Source organism: Corvus cornix, chromosome 1A (genome assembly GCF_000738735.6).
Source record: "Corvus cornix cornix isolate S_Up_H32 chromosome 1A, ASM73873v5, whole genome shotgun sequence".
Taxonomy (NCBI): Eukaryota; Metazoa; Chordata; class Aves; order Passeriformes; family Corvidae; genus Corvus; species Corvus cornix.
The window spans coordinates 12889288-12911236 of NC_047057.1; the positions used below are offsets into that span (position 1 = coordinate 12889288).

Consider the following 21949-nt stretch of genomic DNA (forward strand, 5'->3'; position numbering starts at 1 on the left):
GCAGGTACAGTCCTGGTTCATCCCCGAGGTGTGCGGGGATGCCAGGATGTTCCCAGTGTTCCACACCCGTGTGAGGTGCAAAACCAGTGGCCAGCAACTGAGAGTAAGAGAGTTTACATTTTAAAACCACTATTGAGCCTTGCAGCGTAGCCTATGCAAACAGAGAAGAGACATCAAAGAAGATTTTGACTGTACTACCCATTATTAGTAGGAGAAAGATAATCAAGTAAAGCATCCCACTAAAAAGAAAATAAGGAAATCTACAAAGATATAACTATCTGCCATCAAATAAAACCAGGCAATGATAAATGAGCATATAGTAAAGAAGAATAATATTCCTGTGAAAAGTGTAGCACTAAATATATTTAACTATTTGCCAAAATTAAAATATCTAAGACATTAATAGAATTCACTTATTTTTTCTTAGATAAAGTGGGAGAAAGGCAGCATCCAAAGCTGCAGAGATTGTACAGCCATGTGCTGTCTGTATGCTCTAGTATTTTAAACTGACTATGCTACCTGCTTTGAGTCTCAATGAGGGCTAGAGGAGCTGTAGGTTTCTAACAGTTGCCTCCTGTGACAGTTGCAGGCAGTGATGTAAACCTCCTTTTCCTAAGTAAAACATCCCATAGTTACTCAATCCATTCCTGCATTTGTCTTTTTATGCCTTTCTGCAGAGTGTGCAAAGCATTAGCAAAATTTTTTCCTAAGAAAGAGTCATAGGAGGAAGTGTAGATTGAAATGTGAAGTACAAACAGGAGAAGAGATGGTCAGCAGAGGAGAAATAAAGGTATGGAAAATACATTATTGAAAATGAGAACCTAAGGATAGGAAGATTGACAGGAAAAGAAGGAACAAGTGAAATACTGGTAGGTAGGTCAGTGTTTGGGTCAAGGAAACCAGCATTTGGAAAAGGATGTTTCTCCTTTAGTGGTCAGCAAAGATAACCAGTATGAAATACACGTTAAGGCTAAAATTTTAAGAATAAGCACAGGAATTACAGATTTAAATGTGTTTCCCTGAGGAATGGTTTAAAAAAAACACTAAACAGAGCAAACCCCAATTGATTTATAACTAGAAATGTATTTTTTAAAATTCTATTTCACTATTAAGGAAGCACAATTTATTTACTTGAAAAAATATTCTGATAATGAATAATGTATTTATTATTTATGTAATAAATTATTATCCTCAGTTCATATAATGATAGTACCAGCTATATGTATGAATCCTAAAAGTATCATAGTCCAGGATAATTTGTGAGGAGCTCTAATGGGCTACTATAGGAGAAATTGAACTTGTGGTGGCTGAGAAAAACAGGATTTGACAAACATCTGAAAGTATTCTGGTTCCATTATAGAAAGGCTACTAAATGAGTTTTAATAAAGAGCTGAAGGACCAAATTATTTTCATCTGTCTAAAGTGTTCTGGTTATATAAATTGGATTTGTTCAAAAGGCTTAATACCTGTTGTGACAGAAGCTGAGCCTTCTACAGAATATCATAAGTAATTTAAGCCTTTCATCTAATTTAATAGGACTAAATAGACTACAGTGAGTTGTTAAGAGTTGTCATGAAGAGAAACAGGGACTGCAGGTCAGATATGCAGCTGGTTCCAGAACAACCATTTGTCTTGCAGGGGAAAACAGGCAGATAGACATATTCTTTCAAATGTGAATGTCAGAAGACTCAAGTCTTGGGCTGTGGGAAAGACAGGAGCAATATGATCTGGGAAAGATCCCATGGTGTGTCATAGGCTTCCTGTGCACACAGCTGCTGAGAGCAGCTCCCTTAAGGCTTTACCTGCCTCTGCTGCTCCTCAGCGTGGACGCTGGGAAACAGTGAGCTGTAGGGATAGGTCCTGCCATTGCTATACCTGCTTTGGAAAAGTTCCACTGCACCTTCCCTCTCTGTGTCCCCAAGGACTTCCAAGATACAGGTGAGTTCCTCATCAGGGGATTTTACACTATACATTTACAGAGGAAAGTGCTTAACTACAGAAATACTGAGCTTCTGAGTATTAATTAAGTCAACAGCCAGAACCACTTTTTTTTGTTGTTTTTACTGTATAGATCATCAGAATAATTAAGTTGGAATGGTCCTCTGGAGATCATGTGGTCAACTCCCTTTCCTCCTCAAACTGGGCTAATTTCAAAGACCAGCTCAGGTTGTTCACAGCCTTGTCAAGTTTTTGTTGTCTCCAGAATGGAGATTCCACAACATCATTTGGTCTGTGTTCCAGTGCTCAGCTACATGGTAATGGTATCAGCCTGCATCCTTGAATCAAGCCCATCTTTTCCCACAGGCTTCTATAAATGCAGGATAAGCAGTCTTTCCCTCAGACAGCCTGGGGATAGTACCTCACTGTCCAGACTGTGTCCAAAGCTCTGAGCACAGACCTCTCCAGTTAAAACCTGAAGCAAAGGCAGCAATGAGTATACCTCCACCACTTCCCTCTGTCCTCTGTCACCAGGTCACCTACCCCATGTAGTGGGGCCCACATTTTACTTACTTTTCCTTCCATGTTAATGTACTGAAAGTGTCTTTCACATCCCTCACTAATTCCAACTCCAGCTAAGCTTTGGCTTTCCTGCTTCTGTTTCAGCATGCCTAGGCAGTCTTTATTCCTCTAGGGTAGCCCACCCCTCCTTCCACAGTCTGTGTACTTGCCTTTTGCCTCTGACTTAGTCAGGAGCTTTCCATTCAGCCATGCTGGCCTTCTCCCATGTCTGCTCAGCTTCCAGCAGATCAGAATGGACTGTTCCTGTGCTTCAGCTGGCTCTCCTGGGCCCATCAGGGCAGTCTTCTGTGGGGTTCTGCCAGCAAAATGTCTGCAGGAGACAAAGTTTGCTCTCCTGAATTCCAGGGTTGTAATTCAACTATTTATCTTCCTCACTTCCCTCAGAAACTTAAGCTTTGCTATCCTGTAGTTGCTGCTGCCAAGGCTGCCACCAGTGTCAGTGCTCCCAGCAGCCCTTCCTTATGTGTGAGCAGCATGTCTAGCATAGCCCCACTCGGCTTGTTGAGCCCTTCTGTCAAAAAATTGTCCTTGATGTACTACAGAAGTAGCTGGATCAGCACTTGTGCCATCCCAGTCCTCTCCACAAGAACGAGAGCCTGTAGTCATCAGTCTAAGCTGCGAATGTTGGCTTTTTCTTGCAACCAGTCAGCTGCGAAATAAAGGCTAAACCTACCATCAGAAATCATGTACTGGGAAAAAAATAAATCAGGAATTACATTTCTGAGTCAAGGAGAAGTAAGAATCTGTCACAAAAAGGCTAGTTTGATATCAGGAGACTTTGCTGTCTTACAGAACTGTCCACTTCTCAGTTGGCTGAAAAGCCACAAAACTGATTTCCTGGGACTATGGTTGGACTCCTGCTGAAGGCAAAGGGGAAAAAAGAAGTTACTTGAGCAGGAGCCTGCATTTTTTGAAATATACAGTATATTTATCTGTTTAAGTGTGGCTCTGAGCCCACCGCTCTTCAAAGCACAGATGCTTTTATTCTAGCAGTATCTGTAGAATGAGTTCACACTACACAGGGTGGGGGAGATCAGAGATCCATCTCCATCGCCGCAGTGTCTCTGACACCACACAGTCCAAACAGACATTTTGAGCAACAAAAAAGTGGGCATGCAGTTAGGAAGCAGAGGTAAGTATCGATTATGCATCTCCAAAGGTTTGTGTTTCTAAAGAGTAACCCCAGTCTTCTCCTGTACTTGAATGCAAATCCACACATCCACTCAAACAGTAGTCACAAGGACAGTACTTTGTAAAAGCAGAGTTACCAGTAAGAGCCCTTGTTGGTGTTACTGCTCAGATTATGTATTCATGTAACACAAATCCTAAAGAAAAGCAACACAGAAGGAGTAGCTCAAGGCAAGATTATACAAACAACAAAACCCCAAAATGCCCAAGCAACCACACCACAAAACCCCTCAACTGATTATGGGTCAAAATAAGAGAAAACTAAGGAAGGCAAATAATTGCAATTTAAGAGCAAAGCTGACCAGAGAAGAAAGTTCCTTGTGTAGACTGTTGAGAACGTCTTAGAACTAAGGTGATATATATATATATATATATATATATATATACATATATATATACACATACATATGTATATACATTCTGCACCCTTGGTGGGAAAGGCAAAGAGGTTGAGCCTGTGTAGTCATTTGCCAGTAGTGACCTATCTCACTCACCTGTGCCACAGCTCTCCAAATCAGCACTGAGGACGTTTCCTACTGGGAAGGGATGATGGCTTCTCTTCTGCAGTGATGTCTCCTCCATCACCATTTCATCTGCTGCCTCAGTAGGGCCAGGCTGGAAATGAGCTGACACAGACACGGGACTCCCAGGGCTGCACTTGTGTTCATCGGGCCATTCTTTGTACTTACACCAAAAGGCCTTCACACCTGTGGATTCTGTAAATGCATTTTGTCCATGACAGACAGCTTTTCTGAAAAACTACCCTTGTGGTGTCACATCAACCATGTTAGCAACTGCTCCAAGTTACTCAAACCTAGACTGAATTTCAGAAGTAAATCTGTCAGGTTTGGGAAATCTGCAAAGGGCACAGCTGAAGATAGTGCCCCATCTCAAATCCCTGCTGGTGTCCTTACCCTCAAATCAAGTTCTCCTGGATCCTGATTATTATTGCTGGCAAACTTCCCCTAAAGCTTCTCTTCTCCTTTCTGTAGGGAGAAGAGATCACAGACTAAAGCTAAATATTTCTGGGTCAGCCACAGACAACAAAACCCCCTCACAAAAGAATCCAGCCTGTGTCATTTCTGGTGCATTAGAAAATGAGAACAAGAGCTCAGTACCATCTGCCATGGATGCTCCAGTCAAAGGGCAGGCTGGGACCTGCTACTGAATTATCAGCTTTAGCTTTCTTCTACTTAGGAAAGTATCTTTTAAAAGAAAGAGATCTGCATTTGTTTTGAGTAGTTGCTTTCAAGAAATATTCAAGGAGCAAAACAGCATAGAAAAATTTGCATGAAATAAACATTCTTGTGTTCTGAAGTCTGAATCTGTTGTATGACTCTCTTCCAAATATATCTGGAATCAGTATTTGGCATTTTTTCCAATTGTGAATCCTGACAAATTTGGAAAAATAAAACAGATCCTGGTTACACACAGCAATGACTTTCTTCTAAAATAAATAGTTCCATGGTAAAAACAGAAGCATAAAAACGAGAGTGCAATGAATAAAGAAGTTACAGTGTGATCTGCTTCCCTCTAAAATTGATGGTATTTAGAGCATGTTAGAGAATATGAGCAGGAGAGGAGTGCTACGAGCAAAATACTTCTGCATAACCAAGAAAAGGAGGGGAAACCCAACTCCAAATATGAGAACAGTTTTTAGATCATTCCAACAAACCCACAGGAGCTAAAACATGACTGATTCATATTTGGGAAGTAAAGTCAGTGATCTTCAACCTTTGCTGGCCACAGGCAATGATGGCAAGCAACTAATACATCAGCAATATTCTGTTTTCTTGGCTGTAGTTTTAATTTCCAATGGCTGCTAGAAATAGCAAAGCATCTTACAAACACAGTGTCACTCTTTAGCCATACATGGGGACCACTTGTATCAGATGAAACTTCATCAGCTACTTCATGATGTTCATTTTTTCTATACTGGAAAAGATAAACTAAAGATTAAAAAAAAAGCTTTCAAAATACAAGTATCTCAGAGTATCTCAGATCAAGGCATTAATTGGACAGTAAAGACGAAATTCAGGATTAGCTTTTGTGACATCAGAAGGTGCAAGACATCACACAACAAGGCGTTCCTAGAATGTAAAATATCCCTCCTTCAATTCCCTTCTCCTGCAAGGCAGCCCAGCTTCCTACCTCCTCTGCCAGTTCTGTGTGCACACAGAAATGTAGTCTGCAGTCCAAATTGCTTCCTTTTAAAAAAGATACTGCAATTGTGAGCATCTTCCCTACAGTATCTCCAAGGCAGTTTCCAGATACTTCATAAAAGGAGCATAAAAATGTACATCTTCCCCATATTTGCAGAAGAGGGTGGCTGTGAGAGAAAAAAATTGCAATCCTCTCTGCAGAGCTGTCGAGCCAATGAACAATTTAAGTCTCATTTGATCTGTAATTGAACAGGCTTTACACAGAACAAGAATCCTAATGCCTAGATAAGAGCTGCGTTTTTAGCATTAACGATGATAAAAAGACTGGTTATAAATCTGTACTGCCCACTGAAGTGAGAATTCCGAAATCTAGCAGCTGTAACAAAGTTAATTCTTACACTGACAAGGAATGAGAAAATGCACTCAGCTAAGCAAAGGAGTTTATAAATGGTTTATCAGTGCAAAAAACCTCAGTAGCTGATCGCTGCACGTGTCTTGACATGTAAATACAGAAATATTTTAATCATGAATGCCAAAAATAATCCCGGAGCAATTCAGCCCTGTGCAGAAAGCTGGGCACATCTTTTGAACTGCCGTGGAAATCGCAGTGCAGGGTATCCACACAGTGTATTTCAGTCTCTGGGAAGAGAAAGGGCAGTCTTGCAATACACACCATTTTTGCTTTGCAAAGAGAAATAATGACAAACCCCATCTATTTCTTACAAACATATAAATTATTTTATTTACAAAGCCATGTTACAAAAAAAAAATAATAATAAAGCAAAAAACAAAAAATACAATCGCTCACTAGAGAATATCTCCAGGCCCGGTGTTGAACCATGGCAGTATCAATCAGATACATGTTTGTTCTGGTTTTCCTTTTTTAAACTGTAAGCCATAGAATTTACTATTTACACCTACTTTAGACATTTATTCTGCTTACAATTATCACAAGCATGGAATGAATTCTATTTGATACTGCTAATACATAAAGGTGCAGGACAAAGAATGAAAATACTTAGTGTTACAAAATATGGATTGTAGAAAAGAAATTGGCTGTACAAGTATGGCATTTTTTTTTTCTTAGAATGATTGGACATGCTTTCTTCAAAAGTCTTCTGGAAAAGGTTCTAAAATCTGTAGTAGGAAAGCACAATATAGCAGGTGCAAATTCATTTCTGTGCAACAACAGTTATTTAATATATCCCATGACTGACCAGCTATGCAAAACCCACAGAGTTTTGTTAAAGTGCCATGGGTCAACAGCATAACAAAATATAAGGTGTAAATAGAAAAATTTCTTTTTTTCTTCTTTTTTTTTAAAACAATAGTTCACTGAGAATCAGCAATAATAGAATATGCTGTATAAACTATTCTCTACAAAGGTCGATCAGCACTATTTACAATTGTTACATCAATACAAAAGAAGGCATACAAGTTATCCAAGTTGCTTTTTATGGCTGACGGGCCTATGCATTGCGTATGTGTAACAACCAAAGCTTCTGAGCCTCTATTGCTGGAAACAAATCACAAGGTTTTCAGGCAAATGGGGAAGAAAAAGAACTACGAGTGAATGCTACACTAAGAATGCATTATAGGCTGGTCCAGTTTGTATCCATTTTTTTCCAAATGTTTACTTCCATTTCATTTTGCAGGCTAAAATTTCCGATACATTTAATCAAATAATGATTCTTTGATGATGAAAGAACACCACGGGATTTTACTTCGTGCTTAACTTTCCTGAAATGCTGTCAGGTGTAAGCCAGTTGAAAACAAAATTTAAGCAGCATTCAAAGGACAGGTTCCATAATTCAGCTTTCCAATTAAAAGATGCATGGAAACAGCTAAAGCTTCCTAAAACTACAAAATTGCTCCTTCAGTCACTGATTAGCATTATTTCTCAGAAGCAACCACTGAATCTCACAACCACTGTTTTCCCTCAACAACTAGAAATAGCAGTTCATTGATTACAGAGGATGACTTTGTTACTGAGATTTTTAAAATCCTGCAGTTTTATAACTCAAAATAAATTAAAAAAAATCAACATAGTACTGCTCCTAAAACTCAACAAGACAAAAATTGTGCAAAAATAACAAAGATATGTACACATTTTTCAGTCTGAAGAAATGTACAATAAAAACATAATTCAAAGAACATTTTAAAAATATAAACATTGCTTAAACTTTCCTAAGTTTCATACTGTTTCTGAAACTATACCGGTCAGTTAGCTCTGAAGTATAGCAAAACATAAATTATTACAAAATTAACACTATAAAAATTTATTTTAAGAATATTTCTAAACTTTTTTCAAAGGGTCTAGCCTTGTTTATAATTGCTTAAACATTTTTAGTCTTAAAATTTGCCTTAAGCCTTCTTTTTTTAAAAAAGAAAGTAGTAATAATCTCCCTATTTGCAGTCTCTCGCCTTTCCCCAAGATGTAAATAAACCAGCATATAAGTGCACTTTTAACACTGTAGAAATAAAAATTAACTCCTCTGTACTGTTGTTTCAGTACCTAGTATTGGCTTCCTGATTATAAAATCTATATTTTATTAAAAAATTATTCAGTAATCCTATAAGAAACACTGTCAGTGCAATTCTATTAATGCAAGCCAATCTGCTCAACTCCTGTCCTCTCAAACCCAAACTGCTCACTGAAATTATCAAGTGCTGTGTTCTTAAGGGTCTGGAAATCCCCCAAGATATGGGGATTTTACACATTGGGCCCCTGATAACAGTAATTACAGTTTGGTGCAAAATCTGCTATGCATTGATTGAAGTATAGGTTCCTTAAGAGTCTGATCCTGGAAGAGGCTGAACACTCAGAATTCCCACTGAAATTATTAAATGCTGTAGGTACAGAGCACCAATCAGGATTAGTCCCTAAAGTTACAGTGCCCCAGCTGTTTGTAAATTACTAAGAAATGCACTCAATTTTTATCCATAGGACAAGCTTAAATACAGAATTACTGTAATTTTTATTTAATGAAAAAATTTGGAGATCCTTTAAATAAATTCATATCATGATCTGGATTTTTTCTTTTTTTTTTGGAATGTCCGTTGTGTTCTGGTAAGGAAACAAAGGGAGCATTGCAATGCTAACAGCTTTAAAAGGCATGAAACATAACCAAGCAGAACGCACAGATCAGTGGCAAATACAAGTGGAAAAACTAAACAAATCACTATTACAGTTTTCTGTAAATTTAATTTTCTTTAAAACCACAAATTCATAAAAGATTAAATCCATCTGCAGGACATAGAAAAGAAAAACCCTGTGGAGTAGGGCTGCTGAGAGCTAGAGATTATAGGCTGGTTCCTTTTCCTTGTTATGGAAGAGTCCTTATTCTACCAGTCCGGTTTGATGTCTTCTAAAAGAGAAACCAGAGCCAGGTTCAAAATCACACAATGTTTTTTGGTATAAAACACTTCAATAAAGTCTGTGGCTGACAGTACTCAAAGCAGGAATTTATTTCAAGTTCCTGAACTAAACTGCCTCCCTGTTTACTGACATTAGACCTTTAAGAAAAGGAACTGCTTTGAATAAACAGCATATTTCCTTTTGGGACGGTCTGAGTTTAGTAAGCTTTGGTGAATCTCATGTTCATTAACTTGGTTATCATTACAAATAAAGAGCAGCAATTAGACGACAACTCTGAAGAATCTTTTCCTCTACACAGCATGTTTTCATGCACAAGGAATCCTCACACAGCATACACGTTGTCACCTTCCCTTAATAAAATGATCTAGTTACTCAGTATTTAAAAACCACCGCATACTGAGGTCTTGAAGTGTTAACACTTCCAGGCACCTAAAAGCACTATGAAGACAAAAACACTTGATTAGTAAAAAACCTAGAACAAGTATAAAATTTGGAGAAAACAAACTTTTAATACATACAGGCACAAATAATTTCACTATAAAACTACTGTTCCATTAATTTTTGTTAAAGACCAAGTAGTTTTTATAGGGAAAAGTAGTATTTCTTTTACTCAAGCAAAAATAGTTGGAAAAACAGGCAGGTTTTATGAATACAATCCCTAGTTCAGGCCTCAAAGAGAGGCAGCAATATTCATATTAAACATTCATTGAGAAGAATCCGTTGGAGTTTAACCTGATGGGAGTTTAATGCAATGGGAGAGAACTCACAGGCCCACAACAATTCTCATGATCCACCAGTCCCACAGAAGTACCTGAGTGAACTTCAACACATGGAGCAAATGACCAAAAGGAACTACTCCTGTGACATAAAAACAACTACAGGCCACCTTCAGCTCACAACTCATCACTGAGTGAGAAACACTCAGTTATGGGTGGCAGGTGACTTCCACAGCACTGCTGTGTGTCCTCTCACTCTGACCGGCTGCTTTGGGAAGGCCGGCGGGAAGCTCTCCCAGTCAGACTGCACCCGGGCGGTCACAGGTGCAAACAAGACCGGGTTTACAGCGTTACACAATTTTCCAAATGCCACTTTCTCATCCAGCCACTCAACCTTGTGATGAGTTACGGACCTCTCTCCCTTCTCTTGAGAACAACAATCTTCTCCTCCCTTTGGCTCCCCCTCTGCACCAGCAGACAGCCTCACCAGGTTGCCTGGCCAGGGAACACAGCGGAGGCAGTCCAGAGGAACTGCTCCATATGCACATTTAGCTTGGCAGCTGCAACTCTGCTTCCAACTGCATTGTTAGAAGTCTGTAGTTGTGATGTATTCATGAAAACTTGCCAGATTTTTCCAACTATAAACCCTGGTGTATAGCAGAGATTGTCTCTGCCTACAGACCTTGCTTCACTTGGACTCCCTGATTATCGTGGTTATAGCAGCACTAACATTCAAAACAAGAGAGCTCAGCTTCCACAGTAATATCTTTACTGACACAGCATGTACTTGTAGATCCACTTATTGTTACCTAATTATTAACAGCTTTATAATGAAATATTACAGCACAGTTTAAGACAGAAATTTTATTTAGAGACTACTCAATTGCTAGATTGGAGATGAAAGCTGCCAACAAAGCAGCTCAGATTTGACAGTGACAAGCATTTATTAAATAGGGAATCATTATTCATGGTTCCAAATACTAAAATCCTGCATAAGTTTAAAAAAAAAAGTTTAATAAAACTTAGTATCAACTTGATTTTTTTTGTATTTGTACTTTGAACTCCACGTTCAACTACCAAACTGAAAGAAACATTTTTTTTAAAAAATAAAGAGTTTGTGGGGCTTAAAACAAGCAAACACTTCTATTTTTGATAAAGTTATGAAAACAGGCAGCTGAAAAGCTCTGCAATACTCTCAGTTTACATAGACGTGACACAAAATTAATGTTTTGTACCCTTAGGTTTTTCCAGTGGGATCTAGGCAACAGATCCCAACAAGTTCTGCTCCTCGAGTAGTGTGTATGTTATACTAACACAGGAGCAAGATGTTACAACAAAAACAGTTTTGCACTTCAGAACAGTTTGTCACTGGCAGTTGGATGACAGTGTCTCACACAGGAAAATGCCACTCCCTAGAAATATGAAGAAACTTTCCACTTTTTTCCCTTCAGAGTAGTTCTTCCATGCATATATTGCTTTGCATTCAGCAGTGAGAGAAAAAAAAGAAATTTACTGTTTGGCAGTTCATCTCAAGATATGAGTGATTCAGAGTATTTTGAATGGGCATACAGCAGTGGGTTATCATTACCATTCTTTTCCCATGTCTACATAGCAGGAACTAAACAGGCACAACCATTTGGAATAACTTGATATTAAATTCTTGATAAAGTACTCAACTTGGAGAGTCAAATAGTAGGCACCATATTAAAACAAACTAGTGTATCAGTCCTCCAGACAGATGAGGGCTGGATCAAAAAAGCTGAGTTACAGCATTTATCATTATCCAACTTGCAGACTAAGAAGAACTCGCATTACACATGGGTTAGTTATCCTTTTAGATTAGTTTCTCTGAACAGTCAAGTGCCTCATCTTCTCTATCCTGTTTCTGTTCTCCCTTTGCTGCTTCATTTCTGGCCTATTTTTAAATGCTGTCCCTCCTCTGCCAGTCTGGGGACTCTGCTGTGCCATCTTGCTCAGCAGGAGAAGTTGGATAAAAAGACCAACAGAGATCTGCTGCTGCTGCTGAGCCTCTATCACCAAAGCAACAGCCAGTGAGCAGCACATGAGCCAGCCTGAGCCGTAATACAGGTGGGTGAAAAACAAGCAAAAAATTTGTAATTCATAATTCCTGGAGGGGAAAATAGCTGGAAGAAAATTACATGGAAGGAGAAATCTAGTATTAGTTCACTGAAAGGCAGCTTCTGTAAAGAACTGTATTTATAAAGAAATTGTATTTTAAGGTTTTATAGTACAAAATATTTCAAAACTGCTTACAGACTACTTAAGTACACTTTTTTTTTAAAGCAACTTACTTGTCTGTTGTGTACTGGGTTTGATGTACTCGAAGGACTGGATTGTGACAAAGCTACACTGCTATTTTTTCCAATCTGAAAAACATTAATTGAGCAGTATTGAGAGGCATATTTGTCAGTTGAATTCAGATGCTGGTGATGGCCTTCTCTTTCCTATGTAGCGTGGTACTAATCACGCTGCATTTGGAACACAAGTATTTTGCTATTGCAAAAGATATGCTTCAGATAGAATCATCATTATCTCTCAGAGCCTGTATACTTTAAATAGTCTTAAAAGGTACATAAATACTGTTACAGGTCAGAAAATAACATACAAAACAGTTGCTGAGGGAATATAAACCGTAACCCTCCACCTCTCTAGAGTGAAAGAATGGTTTCTCTAGTTACTGGAGTCACTTAGAGCAGCTATTCAGAGAGCACAGGGTGTTGGAGGTCATGGGATCCTTCCCAGGAGACCTTCCCCACTCCTGGGGAGCTTAAACCACGTGGCCAAGCACCAGAGCATGCCCTAAGTTATTCCATTTTCTTCCACATATCACTGCTCAATAAAGCAAATATTAATCACAAGAACCAAACTCCAGAGGTTAAAATTTGCATTTGTATTCATTTACCGCTTCAGAGAATTTCTTTGGGAATGAGTGTAAATTGTAGCACACATAGATACATTCTAAAAGTACTTAGTTATAATATTGCTATATTCAATCAGCTTGTTTCAGTGTTAGTGAGTTTACAGCACTCTGCAAGAGCAGCCTGTTGTAAGTTTTTCTACAACGACCTGTAAACATGGAGTAGATAATTCTGTTTCGATACAAGAGGGGACACGGCTGTTGAGTCAGAGGAGTAGTTCCTCAGGGGTTACAAGACTTTACAAGAAATTAACCATGGATACCTGTCTACAAACAGCAGATGACTGCAGCATGAATACTTGTTTACAAAGTCACTGACTTCAAGTAACATCACTTTAATCCTTTGACAGAGAGGTAGCAAGGACCTGTCTTCTAAACAGTGAGAAATGCAGCAGCCAGTTTCTTACTGACTTGGTGGGGCTGTGGCATTGGCTGGCAGGGCCTTCACAAGAGCAGCTTTCTCCTTCCCTTCCGCATTGTTTGTTATTTTGCCATTTCACATAGAGTGAAAGGTAGCTTCTCTCTTCCTCTCCACATTTGCCCTTTCTCACACAGGGATTTTTTGAAACAGTGTTCTCTGTTCACATTCTATCCGGAATAAATGTTTAAAGTTTTTATTTACAGCCAGTTTTGAAGGTGCTCCCATGGTGCACAAAGATTAAAAGGATGGGTCCTGCTCCCTTCAGCTTGTTGTTTTGCCTTCCACAGCTGCTCTCTAGAAGATAACATTCTTCAACATACAAATCTTATCTACACAACCTTGTATCTTTCCTAGCCATTCAGAATATTGGGATACACCTGCAAACCTTTCTTCTCTACAAACACTATTACAGCATTCATAAACCCCTTCATAATAAATACATGTCCTCCTTTTAAATGGAGAAATAGTCACACAGGCTGAACAGGTACAGCACTCTGAAATGAAAGAAAGGTTCTAAGATGTCTTGGGTCTTTAATGACGGGAAACACCATTTCAAAAGTATTAGTGTGAGGCCAAAACTCAAATCCTCTTTTTTTCCCCAGTCTCTTTAAAAAATAAACTGTACTTCAAAACCCAATGGTTAACACTTCCAGTTACTATCTATCCAGTCCAGAGCTGAATTAAGTAAGAAAACTATACCTGAGCCTATCACCTGTTGCTGAGTTCTTAGTCTCTTCAATTTGCCATATTACATGAAGGAACAGCAGCAAGATTATAAGCCATGACATTTTTTGGGGTGGGATTTTTACTGTAACTGGATTTTTTGGACCCAGCAAGTCAAACAGCACAGCTTAAAAGGGAATTTAAGTAATGTACTCTCCAGAGCTTTAATAAACCCACGTCGAGTATGTCATATTAGTTGTCCCATATGCTTAAATGGGTACAAATTCCATTTATTTTGTATTGCATACAGTATCCTTGTCACAAAGACAATTAGCTGCCAGACAGACTTCTGAAATACAAGTAACTCCATTTTACCTCCTAATTTTGACTACTGCTGTAGCTCCAAAAACCAGCAGTATAAGATGAGAGTTTACATATATACGTACACATACATGCATGTATACATATATATATATATATATATATGTATGCACCTGGACATGTATATCTATAAAATACGTTTAAGTATCTTTATATGGTAACATTCATTACAAACATTTAACCTCTTACTTAAGAAAAAAAATTAGTTATGAATTTTTAACATTTTTACAAATATTCAGCAAAGACCTCTGATTGATTCCTTGTGGTTTATTTACTTCTATTACTGTGCAACAGGATGAAATACATAAACTGAAACAGGAATGACACACAGGAACAGATTTGATCCCAAGGGGACTCAGAATTTGAACTCAGAACCTCCTGCATGCAGACGTAAGATTCCTCACACTGCATTAGCTACAGATACAGTCTATGTCCTGTGAAAAGATGACACAATCCATTTCTTATTACCCATGTCTGTACCAAAGCACCAATTTGTACTTACTTTTTCTTTCCATTTGACACCATAAACCTCAGGGCAATTTAATCTTTCTGGGCACACGTTTCAAAAATCTGATTGTGTGACAGAAGGAAGAATTTACAGCATCCTCTGCTGACTGCAGTTACTTGAAGATCAGTTCTGATTGCAAGACACATTTAAGAGGCTTACAATAGAAAGACAATGCCACTACCCATTTTAAAAAGCCAAACGAGTCATCTCTGTTGCACCTCTGCTAGAAGTAGGAAAGTGAAAATATACCTGCTAGGCCATTCTTTGAGACCTTCATTCTGTCTCCTATACCAGCTTTAGGGTTCATTTATTCCTTTTTTCCTCTCCCATTTCTGCTAGATTACTTACGGATTGCTTTGCCCTTACCATCTTCTTTTCCAAATTCCACTTGTTTGTATGTGCAATATCCTTAGGAAATGAGAGTTTCACAAGAAGAAAAAAAAAAAAAAAAAAAAAAAAAAATTCCTAAGCTACCTTAGATTCTCTGAGGTATCCTATTTTCTATGGCTTTGTCTTCCAGACACCAGGGCCAAGCATTGTTTTGTGTGCACTGCACAGCACTGGACACAGTAGCAGAATGAAACAGTAGATCATTATAAAGATCATATTGGCAGTTTTCCCACCAGATCTTACTTCACACATACTTTTGTCCTTATATGGCACCACTGAAAGAGAAGCCAAAGCTCTGTTGCTGTCAATGAAGCAAGCGTGTGTAACCTTATCTGCTGCACTGACTTCAGTATTCTGTGAACACATGTACACTGAAAGAGATAACCAAATGTCCACTAAAGGTCATCTGGTTAAGATCTTAATTTCTTAATTTTTCTAGTTTCAAACAGGAAATAACATCTGAGTTCAGGCACCTCAGACTCTCCCCAGGAGAAAGGCAGATGTATCTTACAGAAGAGACATGAAGAGACTTGCAAAACATTAGGAAATGAACCAGCAACAAGTTTGGGAAAAGAAATAAACAGAAATTCTGACTCTCATCTTCCTGTTTCAATAACACAATTTATTTCAGAGAGATGAGAATTAAGAAAAAATATTTTTTCTAAAAATTATTTATCCATTCTGGACATTCAATTTTACTTTCAGATATACAAATAGCTACTTTAATAATTGAATAAAAATCTCATAAAAATATTTTGAGAAAGTATGTATATATATATATGTATAGTTTTTTAAACTCTCAAAACATCTTTCTATGACTGGTACAAAACAAATACAAATACGTTTCTGTATTAATCTAGAAAGTAAGTTGTGTGATGAAAACCAATCTGAAGCAAATGCGGTATTTTCTTTTCATAATGCATGAAACATTTCAAGGAAGTCAGACATGATCTGCAAAAAAATAACTGGATGAGTCCCTTACCTGCCGAGAGATGGAGCTGCTTGTAGGATCTGGCACCGCAGAAATAAGGTTGGCAGTGCTCTTTCTATGAACACTATTCATACCAGGCATTTTAGTGATTTTACAGGCTTTGCTACTAGAACTAGAGTTTTTACGTTTTTTTCCTTCTGATTTGTCAAAAGAAAGGGGAAGAGAAGACACTGCATTATGTGCTCCCAGGGAGTGGTCCCCTGAGTGGTGCACGAGAGAAGATACAGACAGATTAGAAGAGTCAATACTGCTCACTACCATGCTCATGTGTTTCACTGAGTCTGTTGAACTACTTGACAATGAAGTCCGTCCTGAGGGCTCCGATTTGGCACTGAGTGGGCTTGTTCCATTATTGGTATTGTGCACAGACACACTGTTATAGGAGGATGTCGCCTGATAGGAGTTCAACGTTGAACTGGGGTTCAGGACACAGTTCTTTTTGTGGGACCCTGAAAATGAAGACGAGGGAGATGTCTGCAAAGATAATGAGGACGATGATGATGATGAAGACGACGACTGCGGCTTTTTCTTTTTGTTACTTGAAGACTCATCACTCCGTGATGACAGGTCTTTCACTTTTGAGGATTTGCTGGTTTTTGTTTTGGATGGCTTGTGGGATGGGGAAGGGATGACTGCTGGCACTGGTGATACAGCTGATGGCGCCTTAAAAGTTGAGTCCATGATACTTAGGCTTGCAGCCACGTGAGGAAAAGCTGTGGTGTGTGACATAATGGAATTCGTCTCTGCCGTTGTCACAAAGGCTGCATTTGATAACATGGCTGATGTCATTATGTAAGAAGAAGTGATTCTTGAACTGATAGGTGTTGAAGGAATATACACCGCACTGGGGTTGCTGAAGGGCTGTAAGACTGATGCTGGAAAAGGAGTGGAGACATGTGCTGCTGGAGAAGGCATGGGACTGTCTGCCGCAGGAGGAATTTTCCTAAATAGAAAAGGAAAGGGGAAAAAAAAAGAAGAAGAGATTTAGATACATAAAATATTCCATCCAAACAATGCAGATAGGAAATAATTTCCATGAAGGCCAAAAAGGCAAACCTAGTTCATTATAATTTTGATTCCTATTCTATTCTACCAATCACATACAGCAATTAAGTGCACAGGATTAAAATTTAAACACATTATTACAAATTTCATTTCCTTTCCCCCTCTCTTATTTTACCAAACAATTAAAAAATGCAACTAAAATGCCTGACAGTGGCATCTATATGTATCCTAGTCACTATGTTTCATTAATTGCATATGTTTTGCGTCAAAGTTCATGCTGCGGAACAGTTTCAATATCAACCTAAACTCATAGGTTAGATTTCAATAAGGTAGTAAATGAGCCAGTCTGGGGGGTTGTGAAGCAATTAATCATTGAGTTTAAAGAGGAAAGATCATCCCTTTCCAAATGCAGTGCTATTCCCAACAGCTCATTTGAGAGCTGGTTAGATGACATTAAACAGGGAAATGATTGATTAATTTTCACTGATATTGAAAAATTGACAAAATATTAAACAGAGCTTGATAAGCTTTATAAACAGCTGAATACTCTTCTGAGAAGAAAATCTAATAATATTACCTGTGAAATTAGTAGGATGTATTCAAATTCCTTTCCATTCAGCCATCATCTATTATTTTATGTAGTGTGGTGTTATCAAAGAACCAGACCTTCATAATGTCTTTTGGAAAACTATTATGTGAGCTTTTCCCATTATTTAGACTTACATTTAATTCACAGTTTAATCCTATTTCTCTTTGCTAAGAAGCTGTACAGCCCCATAACTCTGTCCTTGTTATCCTTCCTACTGACACCTTTCCCCTTTTTAAAGGCTTACTCTTGCCCTCACATAGCATGGTAAAAGAGCAGCCCTGGGTGTGCTGTGTTATCATAAATCAAATCCTAATTACGAGTTCTCTCCAGGTATTCCTCCTATGGAGACTGTTGGCCAGAACACTGTTTATGTCACAGTTACATAAGGGATTACATACAGTCCATGGTGCCAGAAATGAAGAAGTCCTACTGCCTGCTACTTGCAATGCAAACAAAGCTGCCCATCAGAGCAGCTCCTCAGGTTACTTTTAAAGAAGGACCAACAATTCACACCCACCTTTGCAAAGTACTTTGAGAACTAGGGATAAAAGTTCTTTGTTAATGTCACAGTTCTGAAAACACAGCCCTGCACCCCTGTACCTCTGGCCACAGCTGCAGAGCTATAGAACAGCAGCCTCACACCCAGCCCTGCTTGGGGAGCACAGGAAAAGGTCAGTCCAGAGGAGGGTTGAGGACAACAGAGGAATAAAACAGAGGTTAGGCACTGTCAGCTCCCTGTGTTATACAGGCAAGTGAGTACGGCTGGAGTTCATTAAAATATTAGAGATTACATAAACAGCTAGAATTTGGGAAAACGTTTGAAATCAGATTTAGTGGGAGCAGGACAAGGCCTGTTTACTTCTGGTATCAAATATTTAACTACTGTAGAGGTTATTTTGGTTTTCTGTACTAGTTTGCACTAGTAGTGGCACACGTTTTGTCAGATGCCCAAGCATCTTTTCTCCTGACAAACAAAGCCAATAGGTAACAAATTTTAATCTTCCCATTTAAGGAAACTAAAATATTTTTATTTGTGGAAGGTGACAGACACTAGTTTATAAATTTACAAAGCAGATCGAGCATGATCAGTCTCTCAACAGACATGAAACTGGCCCTTTTATGGCAGAACCAACCATTTCCAAACTATATCTCCTAGCACAGTGGCACTGTCATCATTAAGATACCAGGTTAGTCAGACAAGCCAAGCTTTAGTGCTTTAAAAATATATTTAAATAAAAATCAAACCTTGTTTATCTAATGGCTGGCATCCAATGAATATAACACAGTCCTGATAATAAACAGTGACATGAAACACTGCACTTTAGTGTCATTACACTGGAAGAAGAATGCATATTCTGTAGCAGAATACCCCCAAAAAATCAATCCTATCTGCAGATGTAATGAACTTTCAGTTACTTTTTTTTTAAAGAATTAACATTTATTTTAGAAGTGCAGTCCATTTTAATGGAGCTGTGTAGTCAAAGCCTATGGTGCTTGGAACCCGCATATGTGATACAGAGGTGCTTCAAGAGTGACTAATAATCAGAATTTTAAGATCCCAAAGGCAGTAAGGGCACTATGGACTAAAAATCTATCATATTCCATCTTATGCAGAGACAAATGTGGACCAAGTTCCTTATCTTACAACTCATGAGCCTTACACAGTGAAGCCTGAATGGGTGATGCAGGGGCATGATAAAAGTTTAAGCAAAAATCTGGATTCTTAGGGGCTATAAAGAGTCCTAAATCTGGCAGAAATTTACATCAGACTAGGAGATTGTTCTGGTGGGCTGTACATACCTTAATAGAGAAGAGAAAATTTGTACATGCTACTGCTATACCTTAGTACAGAGGTAATTTTACAAACGCTGGCCATGGCGTGTTTAATTTTACAGAATTAAAAATGTTAAATGATCCACCAAGTGTAAAAATCCCACTTACTTCCACATCTGTGAGTTCAAGTGTTTTTCTACCATGGAGTTCAGTGCGAATCGAAAATGGTCCCATCTTCTGTCAAAGACATAGTACCCTCTTCCCATTAAACGACTGCCATATGAACAGAACTGAAAGAAAAGGTATTTCAATGTTGCTTATAAAAATGTATTTCTACATTATGAAATATTTATTGATAGATCAAGGAAAACCGTTGTAATTTGTATCATGCACATAAAACTTATTTTTAAATGTGGTTTTCACTATCTGCAGCAAAAATAGTTTTTTTACGAATTATGAAATATGTGCATAATATCTCAACTTCGTGTAAAGTATATTTCATACTTCATTAACGAATCAGTGCCAGAGAAAGAATGTAACTGCTGAGGTACTTATAAAGAAAAAATTCTTACTGCCTCAGAAAGACAAGTTACACTGTTCTGTGCATCTTAAATCTCATAACTGCATGACAGCAATAAAAATATAACTGAAGAGGGAAAAAAGTGCAACAGGAACATCTTTAGTATCTACTTAATAAACAAACCACTGACATTTCAGTAAAAAAGTATATTATCATCCATGGCATCTGTGCTACAACACAACATGGGATACACTCTTCACAGCGCATGAAAATCAACTGGAGGAGTAGTAAATATTTTGAGAATTCTGCAGAGCTCAGGAGTCCTTGCACTACTTCCTCTGGAGAGCTTCCTGAAAAGTCCTACAACACTGAGATGTTACAATCAGGAACATGTTCTTGCTTCAGCTCAGTCTTACTGATCTACATGATGCAGAGAACTGCTACAATGCCTGTTTGTAGGAGAGAAACCTGTTACAAAACATCCTCAAAAAACAATACAACTCTCCATCGTAAGAGGGACTGCATGGTGACTGCAACTGTTCACCATCTGTTTCATGACCAGGTTAAACAGGTTAATTAAAACCACCACCTAAGTTGACAAACTCGCCTCATCTCCCAGTGAGCTAACACTAACATCAGGTACCACCAAGAGGTAATTAAAGTAGCTAGTGACTTTCCCCCTGATCAATTATTACCACCTGGCCGGGAGAGGGACTTCGTAAGGAAAACAGTTTAGTTGAATATGAAATTCAGCATGAACTGAGCTGGAGGTGATTTACACCATCTTTTCTGTCTTCACGCTGATATGGACTAAGAAGTTTCACTACCAGTAACTGTTTCAGTTGAGTGATACTAAGATTTCAAAGAACAGATGAGTCAGTGGGTTTGCCTTGAAACAGAACAAGGATCCTAAACCAAAATGGCTATTGACAGCCATGCCTCACTGCTGAGGCGTGTGCAAGAACTGGCTGCACTTAGATTATTTTTTGTGTGGGCACCCATGCAGTGAACCTTTAGTTTTTAATTCATAGAGAAGCAGTCAGCAAAACCAAAGTAGCATACAAAAGTACCAAGGAAACAGGAGGTTCCTGCATATGACAGTATCGTGTGGAGTACAGTAATTCTCATTTTCTCTGTAAGAACCAAATACAGGATTTCATCTGACAGTCATTTTATGTTCAGGCCATACTTCTTCCTGGTGTCTGACAGTAAAAAGTTCTCCTTTGCTCTAGGGAATACAAACAATGCTACCAGCTATCACAATGTTTGTTTTATTCTGCATATCATATGGAAAACATGTAAGTGTATTCCTTGGCTCAATTTTTACGAGAACCAACTCCTAAGAAGTTCAAGAGTTCTTCCATTGCTTCTTGGTTTGAACAGCATAAATAAATTCACACTGCAGAGATAATATCACAAAGCGGCTTTTGCTATTTACAGTGAAATTTCTCACTAACACAGAAGAAAGACAAAACCAGCTGCTTAAACACATACTTAAGCCACCACCAGAGCCTTTCCATTTTGACATGAATGAAGCAATAGTTTCTAAGTCCACACACACTCACATAAATGACATTTAATTACTGCTTTAAACCAGACTACAAAAATGAACGGAGCACTGCCTTTTGCCACCAACTGCAAGGAACAGTTTCGTAAGAAGGACAACAACCAAGAGAATATCTGCTCATGTCACATTTAAAGCAATGCAACTTTCCTCAGTTTAGCACAACTACACCCAATTTGAGGTCTACTGAGAAGACAATCTAAAAATAGAACTTCTGATTTTCTGCTGCCCATCTTGTCCT

At 38.4% G+C, this 21949-nt stretch overlaps 1 protein-coding gene across 8 annotated transcripts in view; it reads right to left on the reverse strand.

Moving 5' to 3' along the window:
* Window positions 1–6585: 6585 nt before the first annotated feature.
* The window catches only part of ATXN7L1 (ataxin 7 like 1), a 113193-nt gene continuing 97829 nt past the window's right edge, over window positions 6586–21949 (reverse strand). For 5 of the 8 annotated variants that reach the window (XM_039570982.1, XM_039570984.1, XM_019283566.2 and 2 more), the window contains 4 exons: window positions 19793–19914; window positions 16249–17200; window positions 12278–12352; window positions 6586–9238 (listed from right to left, as the gene is read on the reverse strand). In XM_039570982.1, the coding sequence (XP_039426916.1) occupies window positions 9197–9238; window positions 12278–12352; window positions 16249–17200; window positions 19793–19914 (1191 nt within the window). In that variant the 3' untranslated portion in view covers window positions 6586–9196. Of the gene's footprint in view, window positions 9688–12277; window positions 12353–14876; window positions 15285–16248; window positions 17201–19792; window positions 19915–21949 lie in introns of those variants that run through there. The other 3 variants (XM_010395632.3, XR_005604485.1, XM_039570983.1) reach the window with 3 other exon arrangements.